The 26,781-nt window shown below is 45.6% G+C and overlaps 1 protein-coding gene across 2 annotated transcripts in view; it reads left to right on the top strand.

Annotated features, from left to right (window-relative positions):
* Positions 1–26,288, top strand: part of BRINP1 (BMP/retinoic acid inducible neural specific 1) — a 113,201-nt gene extending 86,913 nt beyond the window's left edge. For both annotated transcript variants that reach the window (XM_083422984.1, XM_083422985.1), the window contains exons 5-8: positions 940–1,045; positions 10,690–10,926; positions 11,949–12,171; positions 24,608–26,288. In XM_083422984.1, coding sequence (XP_083279110.1) covers positions 940–1,045; positions 10,690–10,926; positions 11,949–12,171; positions 24,608–25,748 — 1,707 coding nt within the window. In that variant the 3' untranslated portion in view covers positions 25,749–26,288. The remainder of the gene's footprint in view (positions 1–939; positions 1,046–10,689; positions 10,927–11,948; positions 12,172–24,607) is intronic.
* Positions 26,289–26,781: the final 493 nt, after the last annotated feature.

Raw genomic sequence — 26,781 nt, forward strand, 5'->3', positions numbered from 1 at the left:
CCCCCCAAAAAAAAAAAAAAACCAACAACAACCACCACTAGAAGTTACTTTGCAATTTTATTGCATTTATATCTTACCTTTTCTCTGAGAAGTTCAAAGTGGTGCACATGGTTCTCTGCCTTCTCATTTATTCCCCACAACAACCATGTGAGCATCCCAACCCACACCCAGACCAACCCACCCTGGACCAACAAGGACAAGTGATTGGGTTTTAATTCTTTGTTGGCAAAGCACTCAGTTACATTGGCTCCCAACATGCAAGTGCTATGCAACACTCTCCACCAGCTAGCTGCCTAGGCAAACTTTGAGGGTTCCTCCTCAACAGCTGTTCAGACTTCTCTCATCACTTTAAGCTCCTCCTCAAGTGTGGAAGCAATGGGGAAGAGGAATTCCCCAGGGGATTCTGGAAACATGACCCCCTCATGGAGAAATTAATGGTGTGGAGAAAGTGGACAGGAAAACGTTTTCCTCCTTCCCATATAACATGAGCTGAATGAATTTTGTGAAATTTAGGACTCTTAAACGAAAAAACTTCACAGAGGGCAGAGTTAAACTGTGGTACTCTCTCCTACACATGGCAGTGATGGCCACTAACTTGGAAGGCTTTAAAAGAAGAAGGCAAATTCTTTGAGTAAAAAAAAATATTGATGGGTACTACCCACCATGGCAAGGCTCTCCCTTCACAATTGGAGGCACTAAATGCCTCTGAATACCAGTTTCTTGGAATCACAAATGCAGAGACAACTCTTGCCCTGAAGGAATGCATGAAGACTTCCATTAGGTATGCATTTGGCCATCATGAGAACAGAGTGGTAGAACATATGGGCCTTTTGTTCTGATCCAACAGGCTCTACTTACATACCATTCCCTAGTCTTTACATACTATTGGCAAAGGAAATGATTTTGCTTGCTTTCTTTTTAAAATCTCTGCTGCTTTAGGTAACCGAAACACGGACAGGCCCATTGGGCTGTAACAGTTACGACAATCTGGACTCTGTGAGTTCTGTCCTTCTGCAAAGCGCTGAGAGCAAACTCCACTTACAAGGTAAGGGGAGAAAGGAGTTGGACTTACTGGTGTCAGTTCCTCTGATCTCCATTCCATTCCCTCTCTGGGATGGGATGTTGACCTTTTCCTGAAGTTTTGTAGTATTGAATGAAAATTCCCCACCCTGAATTCACTGCCCTGTTCACATGGAGTAAAAGGGCAATTTCAGTGATATTTTTGCAGGGATTCACCACATTTTTCAGGGGGGACTTAGGTGGAAAATCTGTGATTTTTTAATGTTTCTTTTTTAAAACTTTCATTTTAAAACTTCTTTTTTAAACTACATATACCCTATACATTTAAGGCACCCCTTTAAAAAAAAGTTCACGAGAACTGTAATTTGCTAAGGCTGCTGGGAGTTGTGGCTTTGAGTGGTAAACTATAGTTCCCATGACTCGGGTGTGTGTATTTCAAATGTATGGTGCTTATGCAACCTTTGTTTTGCTTCTGCCCCTCCCCCCCCCAACACTGGCCCTCAGAACAATACTACTTCATCATACACCCTACTCACACATTCTGTGAACCCAAATAATCTGAACTAGGAACCTTTAAGTCCAGCCATATTCTGTTTTTCCTTCTCTTGCTTTGCTGATGCATGTTTCTGATCCTTTTACTTGTGGTAATATAAGGAAAGCTGTGGATGGAATCACTCTCCTCAGCGGTCAATGAATGCAAAGGCAGTGGGACAACTGACACCTAACATGATCTTACTTTGAAATGTTTGGTTTAGGGTGCAATCAAAACTATCTTTGTGCTGGGCTTGGGTGGTGGTGGTGGATTGGGCCAAGGTGCCCTTCCATCCAGTTCTGCTGGCCTCTGTCTTTGAAATGATGCCACCATCACTTCACTAATGTGGAGCTCCTCCTTCCACCTGCCTAACATGTAGGCTGATGGAAGTGCCACTGGCTGGTTCCCCAGCAGCAAGAGTCCATGGAAACTCTTGAAACAGAGCATTCTGGCAAGGGGTTGAACAAGCTCGAGATCCACTAGATTCTGAGCCAACCCCATTGACATAAGATAGTGGCATAGGACCTTGATGTGCAGTGACCTGCCTGCCCTGCTTTGCCCTGGAGTCCAAGCCAGCATTGCCAATGGTTAGGGATGATGGGATTTTGCATCCAACAACCTGGAGGGTACAGGTTCTCTGTCCTGGACTATAATAATGACAACATTCCCAGCCAAAGGTTCCAGCCAGAAGCATCCAAAGTTTGGTGATATCCAGTGTGGGGTTTTATATCCGAGGGTACTCTCTGCAAAACAAATTAACTGAGTCTGGTTGTGATGGTCCTTTCTCCTCCTTACAGACTCTTGCAACTCAGGACAGTAAGTGGTATCTTGGAGACGTTGCTCTTTCCCCTAAACTGTCCTTCAAGCCACAACAGATTACTGATTCGTGACAGTGGTTTGTGCTTGGCTGCTAATCAGATCAGAGGAGACACATTACCTGTGGCCCTGTAAATAATGCTTAATGAGCTCTTGCAAAGCAGCTGGAGAAGAAAGTCAAAGATCTTAGCTAATTATTCTGAGAGCCACCTTCTCAATTGTAGTGGGGGAGAGAGAGAGAAGAGGAGGGTAAGGCTAAAGCGTAGTTTTAAAGGTCACAGATATATTGTAAGACACCCATCCTATTCTCCCTGCTAAGTAACCTCTGCTAGTCTTGCTCATACAAAGCTATCTGATAACTGAGTTACACCACTGGCCCATCTTGTCTAGTGCTGCTAACAATGACATTCTGAAACCTTTTTCAGTCCTGATGCCTTAACCTGGAGTTCGACATGGGATCTTTGTCACGTTAAGCACACTCTTCCCCCCTCACTCCCAACATTGTCTGCTATTGTCTTCTCACAGCACTGGATTAAACTGTGCAGTTCATTTCTTCAGGACGTAGTGCTGGCTACCAAAGTTGTTGTTGATGATACTTTCAACAATTTATATACTACTTAATCATAGTCATCTCCAATAGGATTCAACAAATTCATGGAGGATAAGGCTATCAGTTGCTACTAGCCATGGTGGTTTATGTTCTCCCTCCACTTTTGGAGGCAGCATGAGAAACACAAATGAGGGAGGGGGGGTTGTTGCACTTGGGTTCTGTTTGTATGCTTCCGGGAGGAATCTGTTTGGCCGTTATCATAAAAGAATGTTGGAGTAGATGGGCCTTTGTTCTGACCCAGTAGAGGTCTTATGCTCCCTTTCTGTTCTGTGTTGCAGTGGCTCCTTGGTGATCTCTGGTAATGGCCTTTCCTAATCCATCTCTGCTCCTGAGATCCTTAGCTGGAGATGCTAGCCCTCCCACTTTTGAATGTAGGGAGGGAGATTAGACTCTTGGACAATTCTCTTAACTCAAAAACTTCCCATCTTGCTCATCAAGGGAAAGGATTGTAGCTTAGTCATCTTTGTGATATCTTAGTTTTCTATGTGCAGGTAGGTTATAAACTGAGGGAAAATTTAAATGAAGACGAAAAAGCTAAAAAGAGTCCTGTGGACTCAGACCAAAGGCTAATTTCAAGTAGGAAGAAACTGTGTATCCCCAGATGTTGTTAGACTACACTTTCACTTATCCCAGCCATTAGCTTGGTCTGGCTGGAGTTGCTGTCCACTAGCATCTAAAATCATAACTGTAGTGGTTGCAATCACGGCAGTTGGCCATAGCAAGTATGTTAAGAGTAAATAGAGGATGAATGATAGTATGAATGACTACAGCAGCAACCCACTCAGCCCTTGTTTGGATTACACTGTGAATCAAGACTGCCAGTTTGCATTCCTTTTGTTATTACTAAAGAGCAATGTGGTCATATGATACCATCAATTGGGTTGTCAGGTTTCAGGGTTAGATCTGAAGGCTTGAACTTCTCTGGGTCTCAGTGGGGAGCAGTTAGATTTCATGGTGATGTGTATGAATCAAGTGGGACAGTTTTTGTTGGGCTTTGAGTATTTGCCATTCTTCACACCCTCCAGTCCATCCAGAGACACCAAACTCACAGCTTAAATTCTAGCAAAATTGGGTTGAAGCAATGGCACTTGCTAGAAGGGCAATGTTCTGTCCCGAGGAGCAGAGTCACCTCTTTTAGGGTAAGGTCAAGATAGATTAGGCAGGATTACAAAAGGCCCCAAACCCTGGCCTTTCAGGACCCTGAACAAATCACTGGCACATGCTGACTAGGAACTCGCCGAAGGACAGTTATCTCAGTGCCACTCTTAGGCCTTATAAAGGTTAGCTGGTCTGGACCTGATGTTAACCCTGCCCTTGTTGTTTCTCAAAGGGTCATTGCCTGATTCTGTAGCAGCTGGCTCTGATAGCTGAGGTCTGGATTGTTAAAATGCTTTCTGGATTGTAGGGTTTTGACAAAGCTTTGCCCTCTAGCCTGGAAGCTCCTGGAGTGGGGGGGGGGAGACAATGGCTCCCCACATGATTCATCCTTTCCTTCTGAGTCTTCTTTGAGCCTGGGGGGGAGGGTTGAAACTAGAGTGCATGGCACCCAGGTGCCACTATTGTTGTTGTTTAGTCTGACTCTTCGTGACCCCCTGGACCAAAGCATGCCAGGCACTCCTGTCTTCCACTGCCTCCCACAGCTTGGTCAAATTCATGTTGGTAGCTTCGAGAACACTGTCCAACCATCTCGTCCTCTGTCGTCCCCTTCTCCTTGTGCCCTCCATCTTTCCCAGCATCAGGGTCTTTTCCAGGGAGTCTTCTCTTCTCATGAGGTGGCCAAAGTATTGGAGTCTCAGCTTCACGATCTGTCCTTCCAGTGAGCACTCAGGGCTGATTTCCTTCAGAATGGAGAGGTTTGATCTTCTTGCAGTCCATGGGACTCTCAAGAGTCTCCTCCAGCACCAGAATTCAAAAGCATCCATTCTTTGGCGATCAGCCTTCTTTATGGTACAGCTCTCACTTCCATAGCTTTAACTATAAGGACCTTCGTCGGCAAGGTGATGTCTCTGCTTTTTAAGATGCTGTCTAGGTTTGTCATTGCTTTTCTCCCAAGAAGCAGGTGTCTTTTAATTTTGTGACTGTTGTCACCATCTGCAGTGATCATGGAGCCCAAGAAAGTAAAATCTCTCACTGCCTCCATTTCTTCCCCTTCTATTTGCCAGGAGGTGATGGGACCAGTGGCCATGATCTTAGGGTTTTTTTATGTTGAGCTTCAGACCATATTTTGCACTCTCCTCTTTCACCCTCAATAAAAGGTTCTTTAATTCCCCCTATTAGGCGCTGCTGAAATCCTTCCTGACACAACCAAGATGCTAATGTACCCTAATCTACTAGGTCCCAGACCCTGCTCCCATGATTCAAAGTCTCAGCTGAATCTGTGGGAACATTTGAAATAACAGAAACTCTTTGGGCATTCTATAGTATATTACAGGTTTCATTAACCAGCTTGAGGACTGCCTCTTCCTTTATGCTCCTGTTGCATAATGCCAAATGCTACAAAGAAGTGTTACACTCAGAGATTTTGTCCATGTTTTAAAGGCAGTGTTATTGTTCTTGTACAATAAGCATTAGTATGATTACATTTATATCCCGCCATTCCTCCAAGGAAATCAGGGTTGTTCACATGGTTTTTCTCACTCCCCATTTTAATCTTTGTGACAATCCTGTGAGGTAAGTTAGGCTGAGAGATGGTGACTGGTTTGAGGTTACCCAGGGAGCTTCATGGCTAAGTGCAGATTTGAACCCTGCTCTTCCAGGTCTCAGCCCAGCACCCTAACCATTGCACCACAGTGTCTTCCATCAGCCATAACTCCCATCAGCCCCAACCAGCATGGCAAATGGTCAGTGATGATGTGAGTTAGAGTCCAGTGACATTGGGTGGATAGCATGCTGGCTCACCCTGTTATTCTGCTTCCTTGAGGTGCCTTTCTAAGCTAACTTGCCTAGTGCTGTTTTGCTGATGCTGAATCTATAAGTTCTCAAAATGTGGAGGGGGGAGTAAGGAAGGAGGGAGATGGGGGGAGAGAGAAGAGATGGAAGCTACTTAAGGATTATAACTCCCAGCTCAATTCAGTAGGATCTGCAGGTGCTAGACATGTCCTTTTCTTGTGAGGAAAAAAGGAAAAAGATCGTGACCTGAATCTGCTGCCACGGCCCTCCCCTTTCCTGCTGTGTCCCATATATCATTCCTATTGACTGCAGTGCTATGTTTATCCTCCCTGACAGCTGCCACTGCTCCCCTCTTGCTTGAAAATTGGGTCAGACAAAACTGGGTGATTCACTGCCATTGGGCAAGGAGTTCTAATCTGGACAGGCAGCCCAGAAGAGAGTGGCCTGTTTTCTATGAATCATTATGACCAATATGAACAAGCAGGTCATGCAACAAAATGTTGCAGCATTTTCTCACCTCCTTATCAGAGTGCTTCTGTTCAGGGTTCCAGCCAGCTAGCCACAGATTCTCCAGTCTGAAGATCTTGTTGTTGTCTATAAGTTCTTCAAACACTACAGTTAAACCAACTGTGCTGATACTTCCCTCCTGTTCTTTGGTGCCCACATTCCTGGTGACACTCATCACCAGAACTTGCTATTGGAGAGATCATAATTATCTACATCTGGCTCTCTGTCTGAAGAGCTCATAGAGCCATCCCATTTTTATCCTCATAACCTGTAAGGTAAGTTTGTGTGAGAAAGTATCACCCCTGGTGCAGTGGTGGCTGGTGTTGGTGAAACCAGTAGAGTTAGAATTCCTACCTGCTGAATTCTACAGGAGGCAACACTGAGACTAAGGAAGAGGAGGCTGTCAGTCAGAGCGACACTCCTACACAGGTTGTTAGGTAGGAAGGCAGGCAGGTGAGAGGGAAGTGCTGGCTGAGGGCAGCCTGAGATTGATAGGGCAGTGCCCCGTTTGCCATATGGCCCAGCCTCTACTGCCTTGCAGTCAGGATTTGAACCTCAGCCTTTCTTATCCTCACTACATAGCATTTCTGTTCTATTCTACCTATCTCATACACTGCTGAGCATCTATCAGATTCTGTAGCAGCTAGTAAGACTTAGTCCAGAATTCTTTTTGTATGGAATGAGTACTATATAAGGCATTTTATTTACATATTTATTTTTAAATTGTGCTCCTTTCATCCCTTTTAACCCTCTTCTTCACTTGCTATTTGTGTCCTGGCTGCACTTATGATAGCCATGGTCCCTATTCTTGTTGGGTGCCCTTTCTGTTCAGTTTTTGCCTACTTTCGTCTTCTTCTTTTCCCCACCCACCCCCACCCAAGATGCTAGATTGAGGGGGTGAACTATTGTCCTCACTCTGATTTGGCTTCAGGCAGCATGGAGGCCAAATTATTGCTGGCATGCAGAGGAGTGAGTTGCTCCACTTTGTACTCGCAGCAACTCTGCAAGACTGAGAAATAATGACTAGCAGCTACACAGAATCATAATGGAGCCAAATCAGACTGAAGGCAAACATGTCTGCTCTTCTTCTGGGTGAGATAATGGGGTCCCCAGCAGGAGCTGGACGTTTATTTACTAAGTTAAAATCCCACCTTTCCTCTAGAAAACTCAAGCTACCCAGTTCTCCCTCTCTCTATTTTATCATTGCAATGACCCTGTGAAAGCAGGTGAGATGGTGAGATGGCGACTGTCCCAAGGCCACTCAGTTAGTTTTCTGGCCAAGTGGGGATTTGATACTGGTTTCCCAGTCCAGCACATTAATCAGTAAGTGGGATGAACACATAAGTCCCATTCACAGCCTGCCTGCTCTCATGAAAATTAAAAAAATGAGAAGTGAGCTGTTCACAGACAGCAAACATGGTTGTCAATTTTGCCTGACCAGGGGTGGGGTTGATTTCGGCTGAGCCTTTTCCAGTTAAGGTTTTTGCCAACCTCTCTAGGTCACTAAAGTAATGCCTCCCAGGGACAGGACTCAAACTCTAGGATGCACCCACAACTGTCCTCTCCTTTTTGACCAGCTCCACCATGTGAATCCTGATTTCTTTCCCCCTCTCCTCTGGTGGGCTGGCAGCTTTAGAAAAGTGCCATGCAGAACCACAATGGCACAAACAGGATGGGTGACTGACCAGCCTACCTTCTGTATGCCTGTAGTTCACTGGGGCTTGTTGGTGTCTCAGACTCATTTTTAATCTGCCAGCCTGAAAACCCCAGACTTTGACGATGAGGCCAGACAAATCTGGGTAAGGGAATTATCATAAAGGATTCACTTTCTGTACTGCTTCCCATGCTGCCAGAAACTGACGTGAGTCTGACAAGCAGAACTGATCAGGTGTGAGGAAACAGCTGGGAATCCTCCTGGAGCCTCTGGCTCACAAACAGAAAGCTGCAGAATATGATCTAAAGAGAGCTAATGGAAATATATGTACTGTGTGTGTAGACCTGCACAAGCCTTGGGCCAGACAGGGGGATTTTGGCTCCACACAGAGACCTTGGAAGCACCACCTTGTGTTCTTATTCCTTGACCCACATGTCCCATGGAAGATGGAGAATGCCTGTTTTCTCCTGCCCTGGAGGGTAGTGTTTGAACCCATGGATTCAAGTTACAAGAAAGGAGATGCTGGTGGAACATCAGGAAGAACAGCAAGAGCTGTTAGGGAGTAGAACAGACACCCACAAGAGGTGGTGAACTCTCCTTCCTTCAAAGTTTTAAAGCAGAGGTTGGATGGCCATTTGCCATGGATGCTTTGGTTGAGGTTCCTGCATTTCAGGGGGTTGGACTAGATGACTCTTGGGGTCCCTTCCACTTCTACAATTATGTGCAGTGGCATTGCAGCATTTCCTGTCACCTGGGATGTGTGCTGGGCAGGGCACTAAGGGCAAATGGAACCCGCCGTGCCAGTTCACCCCTTAACGCTGACACTACAAAGCAGGTGTGCACTGGGTGGAGTGTGTAGGGTTCACAGAGCCTGCCACGCCAGCCCATTTCTCACCACCGGAACTAAGCACCACCTGCCTGCCCATGTAGGAGGGAGCCCAGCCAGCCAACGTGGGGGCTGGGGACATGCCAGCCAGGTGGGGCGGAACAGGGATCCCTGTGTGGGAGCGCCTTGTTTGCGTCCTTTCAATGTGCACCTGGGGCTAGTCCCCTCCTAGCCCCAGCCCCATGCCCATGATTCTGTGTGAGTCTATGAAAACAATGCTGACAAAACCAGGGCATTTTCTTTCACTTCTCCATTCATTCATATCTCAGTGAATGTTGAAAGCAAAGTCCATGAGTGCAGGTGGCATTTTCCCTTCATAGTCGCAGGCTAGTATTTCATCCTCTGCATCAGCAGTGGGGAACCATTTTCAGCCTGAGGCCCACATTCCCTTTTGTGGAGCATGCTAGGGGCCACATCCCAGGGCATCAGAGGGAAAAGTGGCTGGAGCAAGAAATGTAAGTGTTGTCTTTGTACAGTAAGCTACTTTCTACACACACTCACACCCAACTCTATGTCCTCATTCCAGACAAGCAAGGGGCATGGTCTGAGCTGGTCTGAGGGCATATTCCAGCCAGGAAAACAAAATACTTGAGGAAGTGTGAAAAGGGGCCAGTGAGGGTTCTGGCCTGGGGAGACTCCTAAGGGCCAGAGGGAGAGGGCAGGCATACCACATTCACCCTCCAAGCAAGAGGTGTTCCTACCCCTGCTTAACATTTTTCATCCTGCCCTTCTGCCAAGGAACTCAAGGCATTTTTGCAAAGGTTCTGTTCTAGGGCTCCACACACAAGGAAAAATGCGGAAAGTCAGGAGCCCCTGAAACACACACATGCCTGCAAGGCAGAGGGGCTGCTTACTGGGGTCCGGGGAGGTCGTGTGGGGGTTCTTGGATGGTGTGTGACCCTCTTTCTCTCTTCCCAAAGCCTGGTAAACCAGCTGGGTGTACAGGTGAGAAATAAATGAAGAGCATTTACTAATTTTTTACCCCAACCACATAAGGCCGCAAACGTGTAAGTAAAGCAAGTGCCAATTGGGGGCTTACTGTAGTCCGATCCATTCAGAAGTGAACCTTCCTAATTCACACTTTCCAAAACAATATGTGGTGAATGTATAGCAGCCTTAGGAAATGCCTTGATTTTTGACCTTGAGCCAGAGTAGATGCAAGTCTACCTGCCTTGCAGCCTGACACCTTCCATTGCTAGCATTGCTATACAGAGTGGACAGAAAGGCATTTGAACTGGACACTCTCCTTTTATATTCATTTGTGTTTGATGTTCTAAATGGTGCCTTCTAGAGCTTCATATGTCACAGCATAACCTTATAGTAGCTGGCTGATGTGATAAGATTTTCAACTCAGCAGAATCCAAGCTGAACTACCCTCAGTTTTCCGTGCCCTCAATTCCTTGCTTATAGTATAATCTCACAGTAAGGTTTTGCTGCCACTAGCCACAATCCCTGAACTGCTAATAAATTAAAATAAATTAAAAAAACACAAATAGAACCAATACACCATTCCTTCTAATAGCAAACTCAGGTGACTTGAGTGCCTATCATTTTGGAAGCAGAATGTGGGAGCACCTAAAAATAAGGTAGCAGTTTCTACATATGCAGGAGTCTCCATAGGTACAATGAAGTGTGCATGTTTGTAATTAAAAAGGAAACAAATGAATAAAACAAGACAAAGACCTGTCAGCTTCCAGGATATTAAGAATGTTGAGGGTTGAGTTGGACCTTGAATTTTTACTGTCTCTTTTCTTACGCTCAATTATTTTCAATAGGCCTCCAGCTAATCTTTCCTCAGTATTTACAAGAGAAATTTGTGCAGTCAGCATTGAGCTACATAATGTGCAATGGAGAGGGAGAATATATATGCCGAGACAGCCAGTGTGGATGTCAGTGTGCAGAAGAATTCCCACAGTGCAACTGTCCCATCACCGACATTCAGATCATGGAATACACATTGGCCAACATGGCAAAATCTTGGACAGAAGCCTACAAAGACCTGGAGAATTCAGGTAATGAAGAGGAAAGGAGAAGGTGGTTTTCAAAGGCATTGCATATTAAAACTACCCTATACCAGGCCCAGATATTTGCCCAGCTGGCTGTGTATCATCTGCTCCAACTGACAGCAGCTTATCTAGGGCAGATATAGTCAACAAGGCCATGAGTATCCAACATGGTGCCCTCCAAATGCTGTTGAACTACAACTCCTATCATCCCTGACCTGCAATGCTGTAAGGGGTTGATAGGCGTTGAAATCAAACAACTTCTGGATGGCCACAGTGTCCCCAGTCCTGGTCTAGAAAGTGTATTCTGCACATACTAAAGGAAAGATGGGGAACCTATGGCCTTCCAGATGCTGTTGGATGACAAATCCCATCAGCCATTGCCACTGGCAATGTTGGATGTGGGTAATGGGATTTGTAGTCCAATGGTATCTGGAGGGTGTCATGTGGCTTCCCATTCTCTATGGTTTCAGGCAGAGATATCTTCACTTACCTGGTTCCTGATCATTTTAACTCATGGATGGGAGACCTTGTTTTCAACTTGAGGGCCACATTGTGTTCTGGGCAAACCTCTGGGGAGTCATATACTAGTGATAGGCAGTGCCACTGGCAAAACCAGGCTTGGGGGGGAAATGTGAGATTTACCTTTGTATATCAACCCACCCACACCATCCATCCATCTAGGCAAGCAAGAAGCATTATCAGAGTTCTTGGGTAGATAGCAGGTCAAAATACTAAAGGAGGGTACAAAGTGAGGATAGTGGGGATGTAGCCTGGGGAATGTCCCAAGCGGTAGATTTCCCACCCCTGTTTTAACTGGAAATGCCAGGAATTGAACCTGGGACCTCATGCATGCAATATATGGGCTCTACCAATAATTTCATATTCTCCCCAAAGTTTGCCAAACTATAAAAAATAATAGAAAATTAAAGAGGGCATAATGCTACCCCCCCCAAAAAAATAACAAGAACAACAACAGCTCTGCCCTTTCTCTGTTCTTGGCTTTATATGTGTCTTTGTGTATTTCACAGATGAATTTAAATCTTTCATGAAGAGGCTACCTAACAACCATTTCCTGACCATTGGAAGCATCCACCAGCACTGGGGGAATGACTGGGACCTTCAGAACCAGTACAAACTCCTGCAGAGTTCCATGGAGACCCAACGCCAGAAGATCCAACGCACTGCCCGCAAGCTTTTCGGCCTCAGTATCCGTTGCCGGCACAACCCTAACCACCAGCTGCCGCGAGAAAGGTACTGGTCACCCTTATTTATGTAAGGGGTGATATACTGTATTCAGAGAGTGCTTGGTCCATGCATTAAGAGTTCAACATGCTTATTGTATATCACTTTCTGTGTAAGAAGGGTGCACATCTTTTTTTTATTTGCTCAGAGATTTCAGTGATGCAGATTTGTGGTAAAATGAACTTAAAAATGAGAAATGGAGAGAAACTGAAATTGTAAGATTTGTCTAATCTTCCTTTGAGGAGAAAATTGTGGTTTGTCTAGTAATCCAAAATGATATTTGTGAATCCTTGTCCAGAGGGCAAGAAATCAGTCTGTACAAAACTGCACAGATTAGAGATAATTGCACACAATATGTATACATTACTGGAAATAATACTGCAAAAATGCATTATGTTAGGGGGAATTGTTTGTGACAATGTGTGGAACAGGAGCAATGTGTATGCAAGTGCCTATGAATTTTAATGCATTTTTAAAGAAAAATTGCAAACTGATTCATAAATGGGGTAAATAGTACAAAAGATTTGAAAAATTAAAAATGGATAGGGGATAAATGACAGGTTTGTCCATCCTCTACTTGTGTACATGAATGCAGGAGGAGACTCCTGGGTATTTGGTCAGCATTATAGACGAGTGGCTTCTCCTTGTCCCATTTTGTTGGTAGGAGGACTGTACTGCAAAATTGGAGATGTGCAAATTTTGACACATACAAAGGTCATCAATCCTGGATTGCCCTTGGTGCCCATGTGCCTCCTTTCTCTTTCTCTCTGCAGAAGTAAATAAAGTTGGGAAAGGAAGACAGAAAAGTGGCCCCTTTCCCACTTCCTCTTTTATCTCTATGTGCTCAGAAGTATTCTACTTGCTCTCAATTTTATCCATACCATTTGATAAAGCAAAGTGTGTGGTGCATGTGCGTGTGTGTGTGTCCTTTATCTTTCTGTGCCAGGGGTAGGGAGGCATCTGGTCCAGGAAGCAGAAACATAAGAAGAGCCTTCTGGATCAGGCCAGTGACCCATCCAGTCCAGTCTTCTATTCTCACAGTGGCCTGTAAGCTGGGCATGAACCCACCAGAAATCCCCAGTAACTGGTATTTAAAAAACTGAATGCCATAGCTGAAGAATCTGTTCTCCAGAAATAGCTGTACAGTGGTATCTCGGGTTACATACGCTTCAGGTTACAGACTCCACTAACCCAGAAATATTACCTCGGGTTAAGAACTTTGCTTCAGGATGAGAACAGAAATTGTGCAGTGGCAGCAGGAGGCCCCATTAGCTAAAGTGGTGCTTCAGGTTAAGAACAGTTTCAGGTGAAGAACGGACCTCCGGAACGAATTAAGTACTTAACCCGAGGTACCACTGTATTCAAAGCCAGCAATATCTGGGGCACTTACAGCAGCAATAATCTCCACTTGATGTGATAAGAACCTAAGAAGAGCCCTGCTGGATCAGACCAAAGGTCCATTTAGCCCAGCATTTCCATGTTTCAGAGTACCCAACCAGAGGCCTCTGGGAATCTCACTGTCCTGGTTCCCACCTGGCTCTTGCTCGTAAAATTGTAGAATCATAGAATTGTACCCAAAGGGTCATCTAGTCCAACTCCCTGCAATAAAGGAAACACAGCAAAATAGCGTGATTATCAAACTCTCAGTGCTTCCTTAGTGTTTCTAATAGGATTTTCATTATTATTCATTTTGGAAGTTGTTCGAAGTTAACTAAGTTGAAAGTGAGTGGAAGTGCCATGACCCTCTTTCTCTCTCTTTGTTTTCCTTCAAGTGACCAGAGTATGGTGGTTCCATTGCACTCCGTCAAAAATCCAAATATGCCCACAAGCCTAGAAAGTTGACAACACTTGACACATTGATTTCAGGGAGTGATGATTAGTTTGGTTCACATTAAAATGTGAACCAATTTTCTCCCCTATCTTTAGGAAGCAGGCAAGCTGAGTCCAGTTAGAACAGGAGGCAGTTTTTCAAGTGGTGTAGGTTTCAGATTATGACAGCAACTTAGGGGAGAAAGTTAGTGTGCTTTCTTCAACAGATATCCAGACTCAGCTTCACGGTCCACTGTTCAGCCTCTGTCTTTGCCACACATCTGACATGAGTTTACCAGAATATACCTTGCACAAAATTAGACCCAATATGGCCCCATACTGGGGCAATTTTGACTGTGTGAATGCCCCGACCGAGACAGCAGCATTTAATATGTGCCGCTGACTTTGAAAAGATGGAGTGGTTATATTAACAGCGTGACACTCTCTGTCCCATTCACAAAGGTCTAATAGAAATAGCATGTTCTATATTCAATTATAGCCTAAAGGAACGTGCTGACACTCAACTGCCCTTCCGGAAATGAAGCAGAATAGAGCTGAATTCTGAAAGGGAAAGTTGTGTTCAGCCAATTTTAATGGTGCAGGAAGGTGTGAATCCAGATTTTTAAAAATCTATACTCCCTCCCAGTTTCACTTTTTGTTTTTTTATCTATAGATTTTGTTTGCCAAACAAGCAGAGCAAATGAAGTTAATTAAAAAAATAAAATTAAAAGTGACTCAAATGGAAATTGAATCAAATGCTGAATTCATTTCCTTCTCTTTTTTTTTCTGACCTGTTTGTGTGATTTCTGAATGGGCAGGCTGATGCATAGTTTGCCTCAGGGAAGTCTGCTAACTTTGCAGGGTGGAGGGGAGTAATAGATTTAAGAGGTCTGAGCTTGACTGAAGATTTATGGGCCTGTTGTGCTTTGGGTTTTGTTTTGCTTTGCTTTTTTTCGTTTTGTGAGAATGCGAGAGTAGCTGATGCAGGCGGATGAAATACGGCAAATGGCAATGTGATGATGAAGAGGAGCTTCTGCAAAGTCAGATCAGATGTTCAAAACAATATATTGAAATATTTGTGGGATTCAGCTAGGATCACATGTAGAATGGCCATTTACCATCTTGCCGGTTGCGGCCCAGTGTGATGCCTCCTCTCTCGCATGACGCACAGTGCGATTTTTGAATGTTTCCCCATCCCCTCTGGCCACCACAGAGGCTCATGGGTTCCCGTCAAACCCATCCTTCAAATGAGCCAATACGTGGCAGGTTGGGGGTGGGGCATGTCCATTTACTTAGCCCGGCCGACCAATCAGCACAGCATTCAGTTGGCTGGGAGAGTCACCCACCTTTCCCCTCCCTTCATTAATAGTTGATTACTGCTTTAACCATTTCTTTTCGGCTAGCCAGGCTTTGGTGTGGTCTTTTGATGGGTGCTGGAAGGAATTTTCCCTGCTCTGCAGGTTTTGCCTTCTCCATAGCATTAGTCACAACTTTGGCAATTTAGGCTTTGGGCAGAATCCTATAGTCTTTCATCCAATTAGGGTGTGGTGAAATGGTAACTCACCCACCCCCTGTTAATGGTGACGTTAACAGGGTGCCCCGTTAGAGGGGTCTGGAGGGAAGTCTCTGTCCAAAAAGCCAGTTGTTAGGGCTAGCGGGCCATAGAGCTTACCTGAGCGTTTGGGGGCCATCCACATAAACTTGCGTTTTGTGATGGATCCACCCCCACATAGACCCTGTTGTGCATCAGTCCTCCAGCAGGGGAGGGGCTGGGGGTAATACACACCCAATGCATATGCCAAGGCTTCCTATATCTGAAATCAGTAAAGTTGTGGCCATTTCAAATACCAGACAGTTGTGTCCATTCATTTTACCCCTCAGCAGTTAGGCATGCTGGGCAGGGGGACTCTGCATTTGGGCACCCCACCAAAGCACCACTTCCCTACATCTTTTTCTTCCTCTACCACCTAAAGCCTACTAAGTGAGGAAAACTGCTGGATGCATGGGTGAGGAAAAAATAAATAAATTGAGAGAAGTGGGTGGTGGGTTTCCCCACATCTCCATTTTTTATTCCCCCCCCCACGAAAGGTTGTGATTGCATAAGTATCATGAGTGTAATATGCAAGCTCACTGCATGCAAAAATGTGTAAATCCATCAAAATTTACATACAGAAAAATTTGCACTACAGGAGAAATTTGCACTAAAATTCTGATGAATTTTCATTTTTTAAAAAAGCAAAGTGCTGTGAAAATGTGGCTAAGATGCATCCTTGTGGCTTAGACCCAGGCAACACCTTCAAAGATGGGAGCGGACCTTCTGCTCCAGTGGAGTGTGCACTTGCAATCCCAGCATTCCTTCAAACACAAGAGTCTTGCAAGTGAGCAATCATTGAAATCTTGATGAGTACAGAAGGGAATATGGTTGGGGTACCTTTGGCATTTCCATCCATTTCTGAACTTCTTGCATTGCTCCTGAATCATGACTCATGGGTGCTGTGTCTGCTGCCAAGTCTGTACTGTTACTTGGCTGAATAAATACAAGTAAGAGCTTCTGTCTGCACATTTTGGGTGGGAGCCAGGGCAGTGAGATTCCCAGAGGCATCTGGTTTGCTGCTGTGAGAAACGAAGATGCTGGTCTAGATGGACCTTTAGTCAGATCCAGCAGGACTCTTCTTATGTTTTTTTTTCCAAATCAAGTGGAGAAGATCACTGTTGTAAGTGTTCCAGATATTGGAACACTTGGAATTTTAACACAGCTATTTCTGGAGAATGCTGCCTGTAGCACAGGGGTGGTGAATCAGTGGCCTGAGGTCTAGATCTAGCCCCAGGGGTACAAAAATGATTTTATTGGCCGAGTACACTGTATGTGCATTGAGCCTTCCAACCCTCTTGCAAAGTATGAAAGTCCATGTGCTTCTTCTTTTTTTTGGGGGGGGGAGTGTTCTTTAACACCCACCCATACTTATCATACAGTAGTACCTGATCTCAGGGAAACCCACCACAGGAAGGATGTGTCCTGGTTGCTAGATGGGGAAAAGAAGAACACACTTTTCAAGGAGTAGAAAATGAGACAGAAGCACCTAAAAGGGGAGGGGGAAGCAGCAGCTGTTTAGGACCCCAGGGATTCCTTTTGCCCAGTGTCAAAACAACTCATTCATCAATCACAGTTCTGGCTTCACTTACTGGCTAAAAATGCTAAAAGACTGGAACAGCCAGGCTGGCTCATCTCACAGAAATTGCTTAGCTGAGTACATTTTGCTTCATAACCTTGAGAGAAGTAGGTCCCTGCTGGTTCTGAACCTGGTTCATCAATATCCACTGTATCGGCCTCTTGGGTTATCTATCCAGCCCATAAAACCCCTTCTAGTGACCTGCCAACCCTCTGCTAAACTCACACATTTATTACATTGGAAAAGTACTTCTCACCCTGGCACACAACCATTAGCAGAAAACCATAGAGGCTCAGAAAACAAAGCACAGGGCTTTCTTTCACCCCATCACTGTGGTGGGCTATGCTGTGATGTGGGGAGGGGAGGGGGGATGGAGGGGAGCATCCTCTCCTCCTAGCTCATTGCTGTGATGGGGAAGACTTCCCTCCCCCCTCCCCTGCACCAAAAGCATACACCTCTGGTGATTTGTTGGTGATGAATGGGGTGCCTGAATATGTGTACATCTCTATGTGCCTGTCTGAATGTGTGTGTGCGTGTGTGTGTGCCTGTGTATTTGCACTCTGTGTGTGGTGAGTATGTGTATCTTCTAACACACATGAGTGAGTGAGTGTTGAACACCTTGGCTCACCCCATTGGTAGAGGGTAGTGATTAGAGAGCTGTTCACCCTTACGTTTGGCCCTCATGCTGAAAATGGCTAGTCACATTTGCAGTAAAAGAGCCTCGTGTTCTTTTAAATACAATCTAAATTTGTCCCATTCTCTATTGAAGTTTTGATCCTCCTGATTTCTAATTTTCCCAGTCAATCTAGCCATCTTTGCATAGTCCCGTAGTTTCATCTGCCAATCTGCCTTCGTGAAATATATTCAGAAAGCACCTCTATGAATGTGCACCTAACTGGCAAAAGAAAAAAGAAAGAAAGAGTTTTTGTTTTGAGGGGGACAGCTGTGAGTCTCCCTCCCCTTTTTGTCAGTGTTGCTACACAACTCTCAATTATATTCCCTTTGGCCATTCCAGTGGTATACAGTGGTACCTTGGGTTAAGTACTTAATTCGTTTGGGAGGTCCGTACTTAACCTGAAACTGTTCTTAACCTAAAGCACCACTTTAGCTAATGGGGCCTCCTGCTGCTGCTGCACCGCCGGAGCACAATTTCTGTTCTCATCCTGAAGCAAAGTTCTTAACCTGAAGCACTATTTCTGGGTTAGCAGAGTCTGTAACCTGAAGCATATGTAACCCGAGGTACCACTGTATGGCCTTTCTTCTTAAGATTGGGGTGTAGTTGTGCTGATTTTGACATGGAAATAGAAAGCAATCAAAATCTCTGAGAGAATCTGCTCCTCCTTCATGAAATATCCTCAGAGGGTAATTCTGTTGTTCTATTGCAATGGTTTTCAACCAGTGTGCCATGGCACCATAGGGTACCTTGAATGATGGTCATGGGTGCCATGGGGAGCACTGGCATCTGTTCCTCTTTCCTTCCCTCCTTCCTCTGATGTCTTCGCGCATCTCTGCCTCCCAAAGACTTCTACAGCTGAATGGTGCCTCTGTGGCTGGCCAGGGGGTGCTGGTTGCCAGGAGCTGAGGCGGCCTCAGAGTAAGCAAGGAAGCAGGAAAGTAAGTGGGTGAGGGAGCCCAGCCAGCCAGTCCACCAGCTCTTGCTGTTGGGAATGGACAGAGAAGTCCCAGGCCCCTGTGGGGCAGTGTGAGGGGGCACCTCTCTTTGTGGCAGGGTGGGGGAGGGCAGCTCAGAGACCATCTCAGAGAGGGAAGAGGAGAGGAGGCTGAGGGAGCACTCCACAAGGGCGGGTGTTCAAAAAACAGTGACAGGCTGCTGGCTTTGCAGGCAAGGGGGATATAACTGGGCTCCTGATCCCCACAGGGGTGCTGCAGAAAGAATGCAGTTGGTCAAGGGAGCCATGGGCTCAAAAAGGTTGAAAACCTTTGGTCTACTGTATCAAATACAGGGAGGTGGAGTATTGCAGTGCCTTAAAGGCTAACAGATTGTGTAGCCCCTGTGCTTTGCCTGCCATTTGCTGAGCTTCTCTGATTCCATACAGGGGCTCTGTATAAATTGGATCCCATTCCCTATCTTCCATCTTCAGAGGTGCCTTCTCAGAATGCATTATGTCAGGTTAGCTTTTTAAATGCCAAAAGATTCTGTGTTTTCTGAAAGGCATCCTTGCCTTCAGCAAAAATGTGGAACTGTCCTTGGCAGAGACTAAGAAGGTGAGTTCTGCAGTGTTAGCCATTGTTGATGTGGCTTTGTTGCTGGGCTTGTTCTGTGAGAACAATATTTATAGATTTCAGTGTCTCTGCCCCCCCACCCCACCCCCATCCAGTGCATTGGCTTCCTTCTACCTCGCAGGAGAGGGAGAGGGGGTGATAGACTCTAGCAGCTTCAGCACAAGCGAGACATGTGATAAAAGTCCTTTCACACTTCCAAAACCCTCTGGAAGCACATAACTGCTGATTCATTTTCTCCTTACTCCCCACTCTCTTTCTCTCCATTTTCTCCTTCCTTCTGGTCTTCCTTTTCAGGCAGCTTTGAGCTGTATCACTGGCAGGAGGGGCAGTGAATGGAAGTGCCTCATGTTCCCTGTGCACCTCCATGTTGCTGAATATGTATTATGTCTGCACAGGATGAAATGTGCAAATTGCTTCTGCCTGGAAGAGCAAATGCCGATGGGTAGCCCCACTGTGCAGGAAGCTATGGGAAAAAGAAAATTAGGTCCAGGCTAGTGGGTGCAGAACTGACTCATTTGTCAGCTTCTGAGGCAACAACAGCCTGACTGTTGAGGCAGTGAGTGACTGTGTCTCTCTCTATCACACCTAGGAGGGGAGAAACATCAGGCTATAGCCACTAGACTTTGCAATACTCCCTCTATCTAGGAGCAGAGGGTGGCCAACTTTAGCCCTAAGACTACATCTGGCTCGTGGTCTAATTTCTTTTAAAAACACATACACAAATAAGTAAATAAAACATATTATAACATAAATACATACATACATACATACATACAGGTGAGCAAACACAGTTTATACATAGCACATTATACTATCCAAATTCCCAAGTGGTGAGAGAATCCAAGGGTTACAGAAACTTCCCAGGTTTGGGTTCCTTGGAATGAAAGTCAGACTGTGGTGTCTTTGGAATATATGGTTTTATTTACACAGATACAGAAGCTGTGCATGGGCACAGGTTGGTCCCAAGCGGTCCCTCAACAGGTTGTGTTGGCATGGATGTTTAAATCCCCTACGACAACCAAACTAGATATTTCCAGGAGAACATACCTTCTACCCCCCACAGAGACCAAAGAGCTGGAAAGGACTCAGGATATCATGAAGACCAGCCCTTCCCCCAAACTCAGAACAATACATTATCTTCCAGTATTCATTACTGTGCAATCCTACCTTAAAATTATGCCATTCTTATATAATAATGTATATTACACATTTCCCCACCAAAAAAATGTAATTAACATTCCTCAAATGAAAATAGGGACATTCCTCACTCCCCTGCAACTGACTCTTCTCTCTTCCCCCATTTTTTGTCCTCCCCAACCGCAGAGCATTTCCACCACCACTACAGCAATGGGACGCAGCACACACTATCCATTGCCCTCAGAAAACCCCTTAATCTCAATTTTACTTTATTCTTTGGTGAAGGAATGGGGGAAACCCATTCCTTCATTGGTATATTTACAAAAAGCAAAGCGCACCCCAATCAATAAATTTTAGAAAGGGGCAGGATTAGACATGGATGTACAAAGCATTAAAAACAAAAAACCTAGACTCCTTTCGCTCGCTCCACTCTCCTTTTCTTCTACCCCAGGGCCTGCATGTCAGGGCTGGCGCCCCCCCCCCAAGCCTGGGCCTCAGTGGCAGCAGCCTCTCTTCCTCCTCACCTGCTTTCCAACAGGCACTACAAGCTGCCCAAGCAAAGAGGCCCACAGTGGTGGCTATGGAGAGGTAACAGGATGCTCCCTCTCAGCCACCACTGGCACCAGGACAAGTGCCAGCTCATCATCCTCCCTGAGTTCAGTGGTGACAGCACTGGTAGGGGAAAGAATCATAGAATCATAGAGTTGGAAGAGACTATAAGGGCCATCGAGTCCAACCCCCTGCCAAGCAGGAAACACCATCAGAGCACTCCTGACATATGGTTGTCAAGCCTCTGCTTAAAGAGAGACATTATGGAATCAAATCAGAAGCTGGGATGGCTTGTGTAATTCCAGGACTGTCCCTGGAAAATAGGGACAGTTGTAGGGTATGGAATTATAAATTAATTTAAGGTGGCAAACAAGAAAAACTGGGGCGATGGCTGTCAGAGAGAGAGATTAGGGGTGCAAGGGAGGGAGGAAGGAAGGATTGTAGAGAAAAGAGGATGCTGGGGGGGAATGCTTCTGGGATAGCTCAGTTGGTCAAGCATGAGATTCTTAATCTCTGGGTTGTATGTCCAATCCCCATCATGGGCAGAAGATTCTGGCGTTGCCAGGGGTTGGATTAGATGACCTTCATGGTCCATTCCAACTCTACATTTCTATGATTTTGTGAAACCTTCTCTGGCCCTATCCACATTTAGCTGAAGCCTTGCCCACTTTTGACTCTAGCCCTACCAACTATTGAGTATGTTGCTCCTGCTCTAAGTCATCCTAGTTGGCCCATGAAGCAAATTTCCTAGCCCATACACTGTGAAGAACTTGCTGGTGAGTTCAGCCAGCAGGACCAAACCCTCTGCTCATTTCCAAGTGAGTTAAGGGATCAAGCTTGCTGGGTGCTACTTCACCAGTGCTTTCCCCACATGGCCCTGCTCACCCATCAAAGTTGGCCAAAGGTGTGGAAAGAAGATAAAAATCTGACCCACTAGGTCAGAAAACGTCCCCATTCTTGGCTTAAGCAATGCAGCCCCCAGTAGAAAAGAGGGATTCCCCACCTCATGAGCGAAAGCTTTCCTTGCAAATAGGACAGGTGTTGGAGGAAGCAGGGCAGGGGAAGAGCTTGTAAGATGTAGATGAAGATGAAGGGAGAATATGAAGATGTAGAGAGAGGTCAGGCAGCAGTAGCAACATATCCAGAGCAAGCTTGAGAGCCAATGTGGTGCAGTGGTTAGAGTGTCAGACTAGAACCTGGAAGATCAGGGTTCAAATTCCCCACTCAGCCATTCCCCACTTGGTGCCCTTGGGTCTGTCACTGCCTCTCTGCCTAACCTATCTCACAGGGCTGTTGTGGGGATTAAATGGGGAGGGGGGAGCACTGCATGCCACCTTGAGCCCCTTGAAGAAAAAGGTGGGATAGAAATGCAATCTAAAACTTAGTAAGCTGGGAAGTGAGGAGGAGATTGTGTTGGGATACTTTTACTTTCCTTGGTATATAATAGATAGATAGATGTGATAGATGATGATAGATAATAGATAGATAGATATAGATAGATAGATAGATAGATAGATAGATAGATAGATAGATGATAGATAGATAGATAGATAGATGATAGATAGATAGATAGATAGATATAGATAGATAGATATAGATAGATAGATAGATAGATAGAGTATAATGGTTGTTAGCTGCCTTGAACACCTTGTGGTGGAAAGGTGGCATATAAATTTCAGCAAATGAATAAATAAGTCCTATCTTCCTTCTCCACTGGGTCAGCCAGAAGAAGGGTCCCATGTGGGGGTTTCAAGACACCCCACCCTTCACACCCACATCCAAGTCTTGTTATGTTTCAGATGATATGAGAGGCAGAGGAGGGAGAGAGGAAACATTTCAGGGGGTTGGACTACATTGCCCATTGGACCCCTTCAAACTATACAATTCTCTGATTCCTGCATTGGAGGTTGGGCTGAATGATCTTTTAATTACATATCATTCCAAGCCCTCATTCTCCCTCATCATCTTGAGGGGTTCTGGTGTCTCTGTGTTTCTCCGCCTTTTGTTTCCAGTCTTCTTTAAATTATACATGCCCATCCATTTCCCATCCTCCCACGCCAACCACCCTGATTGCTCCCCCTTCCCATCTCCCTCCCTTGCCTTGCTCTCCTGCACTATTGTGTCATTTTTAAATCTGCCTTTGATACAGCACACAACCTAATGATTATTCTGGGGTCAAGCTAGGCAGGTGCCGTGAATCCTACTAATCCGACTCTCAGAACCTCCGTCTGTAATCACTCCTCCCAATCTGCAGGGATGGCATCCTAATTTCTCATTAGTAAGTGTCTTGTCGCTGCTGAGCTGCTGAGAACTCTCAGCCTTTGGGGAAACAATGAGGCATTCATTAGCACAGCCAGGGAGGAGGGGGGAGTTGGAAAGAGTTCTTTGGACAGGAGGAAATGATGGTAGAATTAAGAAGTCCTGGAAAACTGTGACTGCTCTATTCAGGGTGGTCCACTTGTTAGTCCCATCAGAAGAGGGCTAGCTGGCTGTAATCTGGTTGGGATTCAACGACAGGAGGTTGAAGTTCAAAAGCGGGGGTGGCAAACTTGACGTTGCCCTCCAGATGTAGGCCAATGAGTATTATGTCCAAATGGTGTTCTCCTTCATTGGAGGTTTTTAAACAGAGGTTGCATGGCTATCTGTCAGGGGTTCTTCAGTTGTTATTCCTGCGTTGCAGAGGGCTGGACTAGATGACCCTAGAGGTCCCTGCCAGCTCTACAGTTCTGTGATTCTATGAATGAGGGTCTCCCCAATGGTCATGCTGAACACTACACCACACTGGCTGGCAGTCAGATAGGCAGCATAAGATATACTTATCTGTGAGGTGGGTGGTAGACTAAATGCACACATTTATGTATGATTGTTCTTGAAAGATTTTATTGGCGCACAGGTTGGTTGCACTCAGTGCCTTGCTTCTAATTGTAGGAAGGGAAACTATGGGTAGTGGTGGTGGTTGCAGAATCTTTCCCCAATAATCCATTTTCATGGGTTATCTGGTTTAAAGGGGAATGGTATGTGTGTTCGTGTGTGTGTGTGTGTTAATATTTGTGAAACTATGCAGGGCACAGAGAATGTGAATGGGTTGGTTGCCAGTATTATACCTATTTAGGGTACAGCCATTGAAATTGATGGCATGACTTACTCTGATGGGTCTACTCTGAGTAGAGCTTTGACGGATTAAACACAACCCAGTTCAGAACAGTCACATAATACTCAGGGCTGTTTAGGCATTAAAAAAAAAAAAGATTGATGTTTTAATGTATTTTTAATCTCATTTTGGAAGCTGCCCTGAGTGGTTTGGGAAAACCAGCCGGATGGGTGGGGTATAAATAATAAATTGTTGTTGTTGTTACTCTGCACTTGTAAGAAATCAGTATTTTAATGTGGCAGGATCTTCACTTTGGAACTCCTTGCCTATTGACAACTTCCACTTAGCTACTTCATTTCTCTCACCTCTGCTTTGTGGCATTGAGTTAAAATGACAATTGCCTTTAGAAATTTGGAGTTCATGCCCCTGTCTTTCTCCCTTATAGGACAATACAGCAATGGCTGTCCCGGGTTCAGTCCCTGCTCTACTGCAATGAGAACGGGTTCTGGGGAACCTTCCTGGAAAGTCAGAGGAGCTGTGTCTGCCATGGAAGCACCAGCCTGTGTCAGCGACCGATCCCGTGCATCATTGGAGGCAACAACAGCTGTGCCATGTGCAGCCTGGCCAACATATCCCTCTGTGGCTCATGCAACAAGGGCTACCGTCTCTCGCGGGGTCGATGTGAGCCTCAGAATGTGGACTCAGAGCGCAGTGAGCAGTTCATCAGCTTTGAGACGGACTTGGACTTCCAGGACCTGGAGCTGAAGTACCTCCTGCAGAAGATGGACTCTCGCCTGTATGTGCACACCACCTTCATCAGCAATGAGATCCGCCTGGACACCTTCTTCGACCCGAGGTGGCGCAAGCGCATGTCCCTCACCTTGAAGAGCAACAAGAACAGGATGGACTTCATTCACATGGTGATTGGGATCTCCATGCGCATCTGCCAAATGCGCAACAGCAGCCTGGACCCCATGTTCTTTGTCTACGTTAACCCGTTCAGTGGAAGCCATTCTGAAGGCTGGAACATGCCCTTTGGAGAGTTTGGCTACCCACGCTGGGAGAAAATCCGCTTGCAAAACAGCCAGTGCTATAACTGGACCCTGCTGCTTGGGAACAGGTGGAAAACCTTTTTTGAGACTGTCCACATCTACCTACGCAGCCGGACTCGGCTGCCCTCCCTGATGCGCAATGAGACTGGCCAAGGGCCCGTGGACCTCTCTGATCCCAACAAGCGTCAGTTCTACATCAAGATCTCAGACATTCAGGTGTTTGGATACAGCTTGCGCTTCAATGCTGACCTCTTGCGCAGTGCAGTGCAACAGGTCAACCAGTCTTACACACAAGGCGGGCAGTTCTACTCCTCCTCCTCCGTCATGCTCTTGCTTTTGGATATACGGGACCGAATCAACAGACTGGCACCTCCTGTAGCACCAGGGAAGCCCCAGCTGGATCTGTTCTCCTGTATGCTCAAGCACCGTCTGAAACTGACCAACAGTGAGATCATCCGTGTGAATCACGCACTGGATCTGTACAACACCGAAATCCTCAAGCAATCTGACCAGATGACTGCCAAGCTCTGCTAACCAAGACTTTATGTACTTAGGTACTACCAGACTCACCTTTTTGCTGTAAAAAACAAACACAAAACCCCCAACCCAACATTAAAAAAGAAGTTAAAAGAAAGAGATTTAAACAAATAAAAAAAAATGTAAAATGTAATTAATATACGAGAGAGAGAGAGAGAGAGAGAGAGTGATGGAAAGGTCTTTGTTTATTGGAATACTGAAAGAAAACCATTCAAGCAAATATGTAAAACTGCCGGGCATGTTTAGTTATTCCTGTAATCATTAAAAAGGGTCAGAACGTGAAAATCTGCTGAGGTGTTGCTCGGTGGGATTGGGAGTAAACAATATGGGATGGGGGAGGGAATTACAGAACATGCAGAAACGGCTTTTTTGAGATTCCCTGTACTTAATTGTAAAGATTTCAGCTATGCAGGTGCCAAAAAGAAAGAAAACCAGAGTGAGAAAGAGAGAATTCTGTGTAAATGTACCAAGAGTTGCCATTTCTCCTAATGGGAGCTAATGGCCAAAGATAAAAGAAATTTCTTTTGTGAAGTGTTACGGAAGCTTTATTCTCAGTCATTTCCCCCACTACTCTAGGATGAGTTTGACGACGACCATGACTACTACTCTGATTTGCATTGCCAAAGGGTATAATTTTATGCTTTGGAATTAAGGGTTTACCCAGCCGGTAATGCCTGGATGTGCTACAAACCACAGTGATAATATCTTTCAGAAGTTATTTTGCATCAGGGATGGGGAGACCTCTGGCCTTCCAGATGTTGTCAGACTCCAACTATTGTCAGTCCCAGCCAGTATGGCCAATGATCAGGGATGACAGGAGTTGTAGTCCAGAGGTGAAGAATCCTTTTCACCCCAAGAGTCACATTCCCTTTGTGGCAGTGGCAGTGGGTGCGGTCCGCCCTGGGTTTCATCCCTGAGGGGGGTGACATCGCCGTGCCATCCCTCTGGGATGCTCATCACTTTCCACGGGTGGCACCACCCCAGGACACTTGCCGCTCACTGTGGGTTGCACCTCCCCCCCCCCCAGGAC

Source organism: Podarcis tiliguerta (genome assembly GCF_965153285.1).
Source record: "Podarcis tiliguerta genome assembly, chromosome: Z".
Taxonomy (NCBI): domain Eukaryota; kingdom Metazoa; phylum Chordata; class Lepidosauria; order Squamata; family Lacertidae; genus Podarcis; species Podarcis tiliguerta.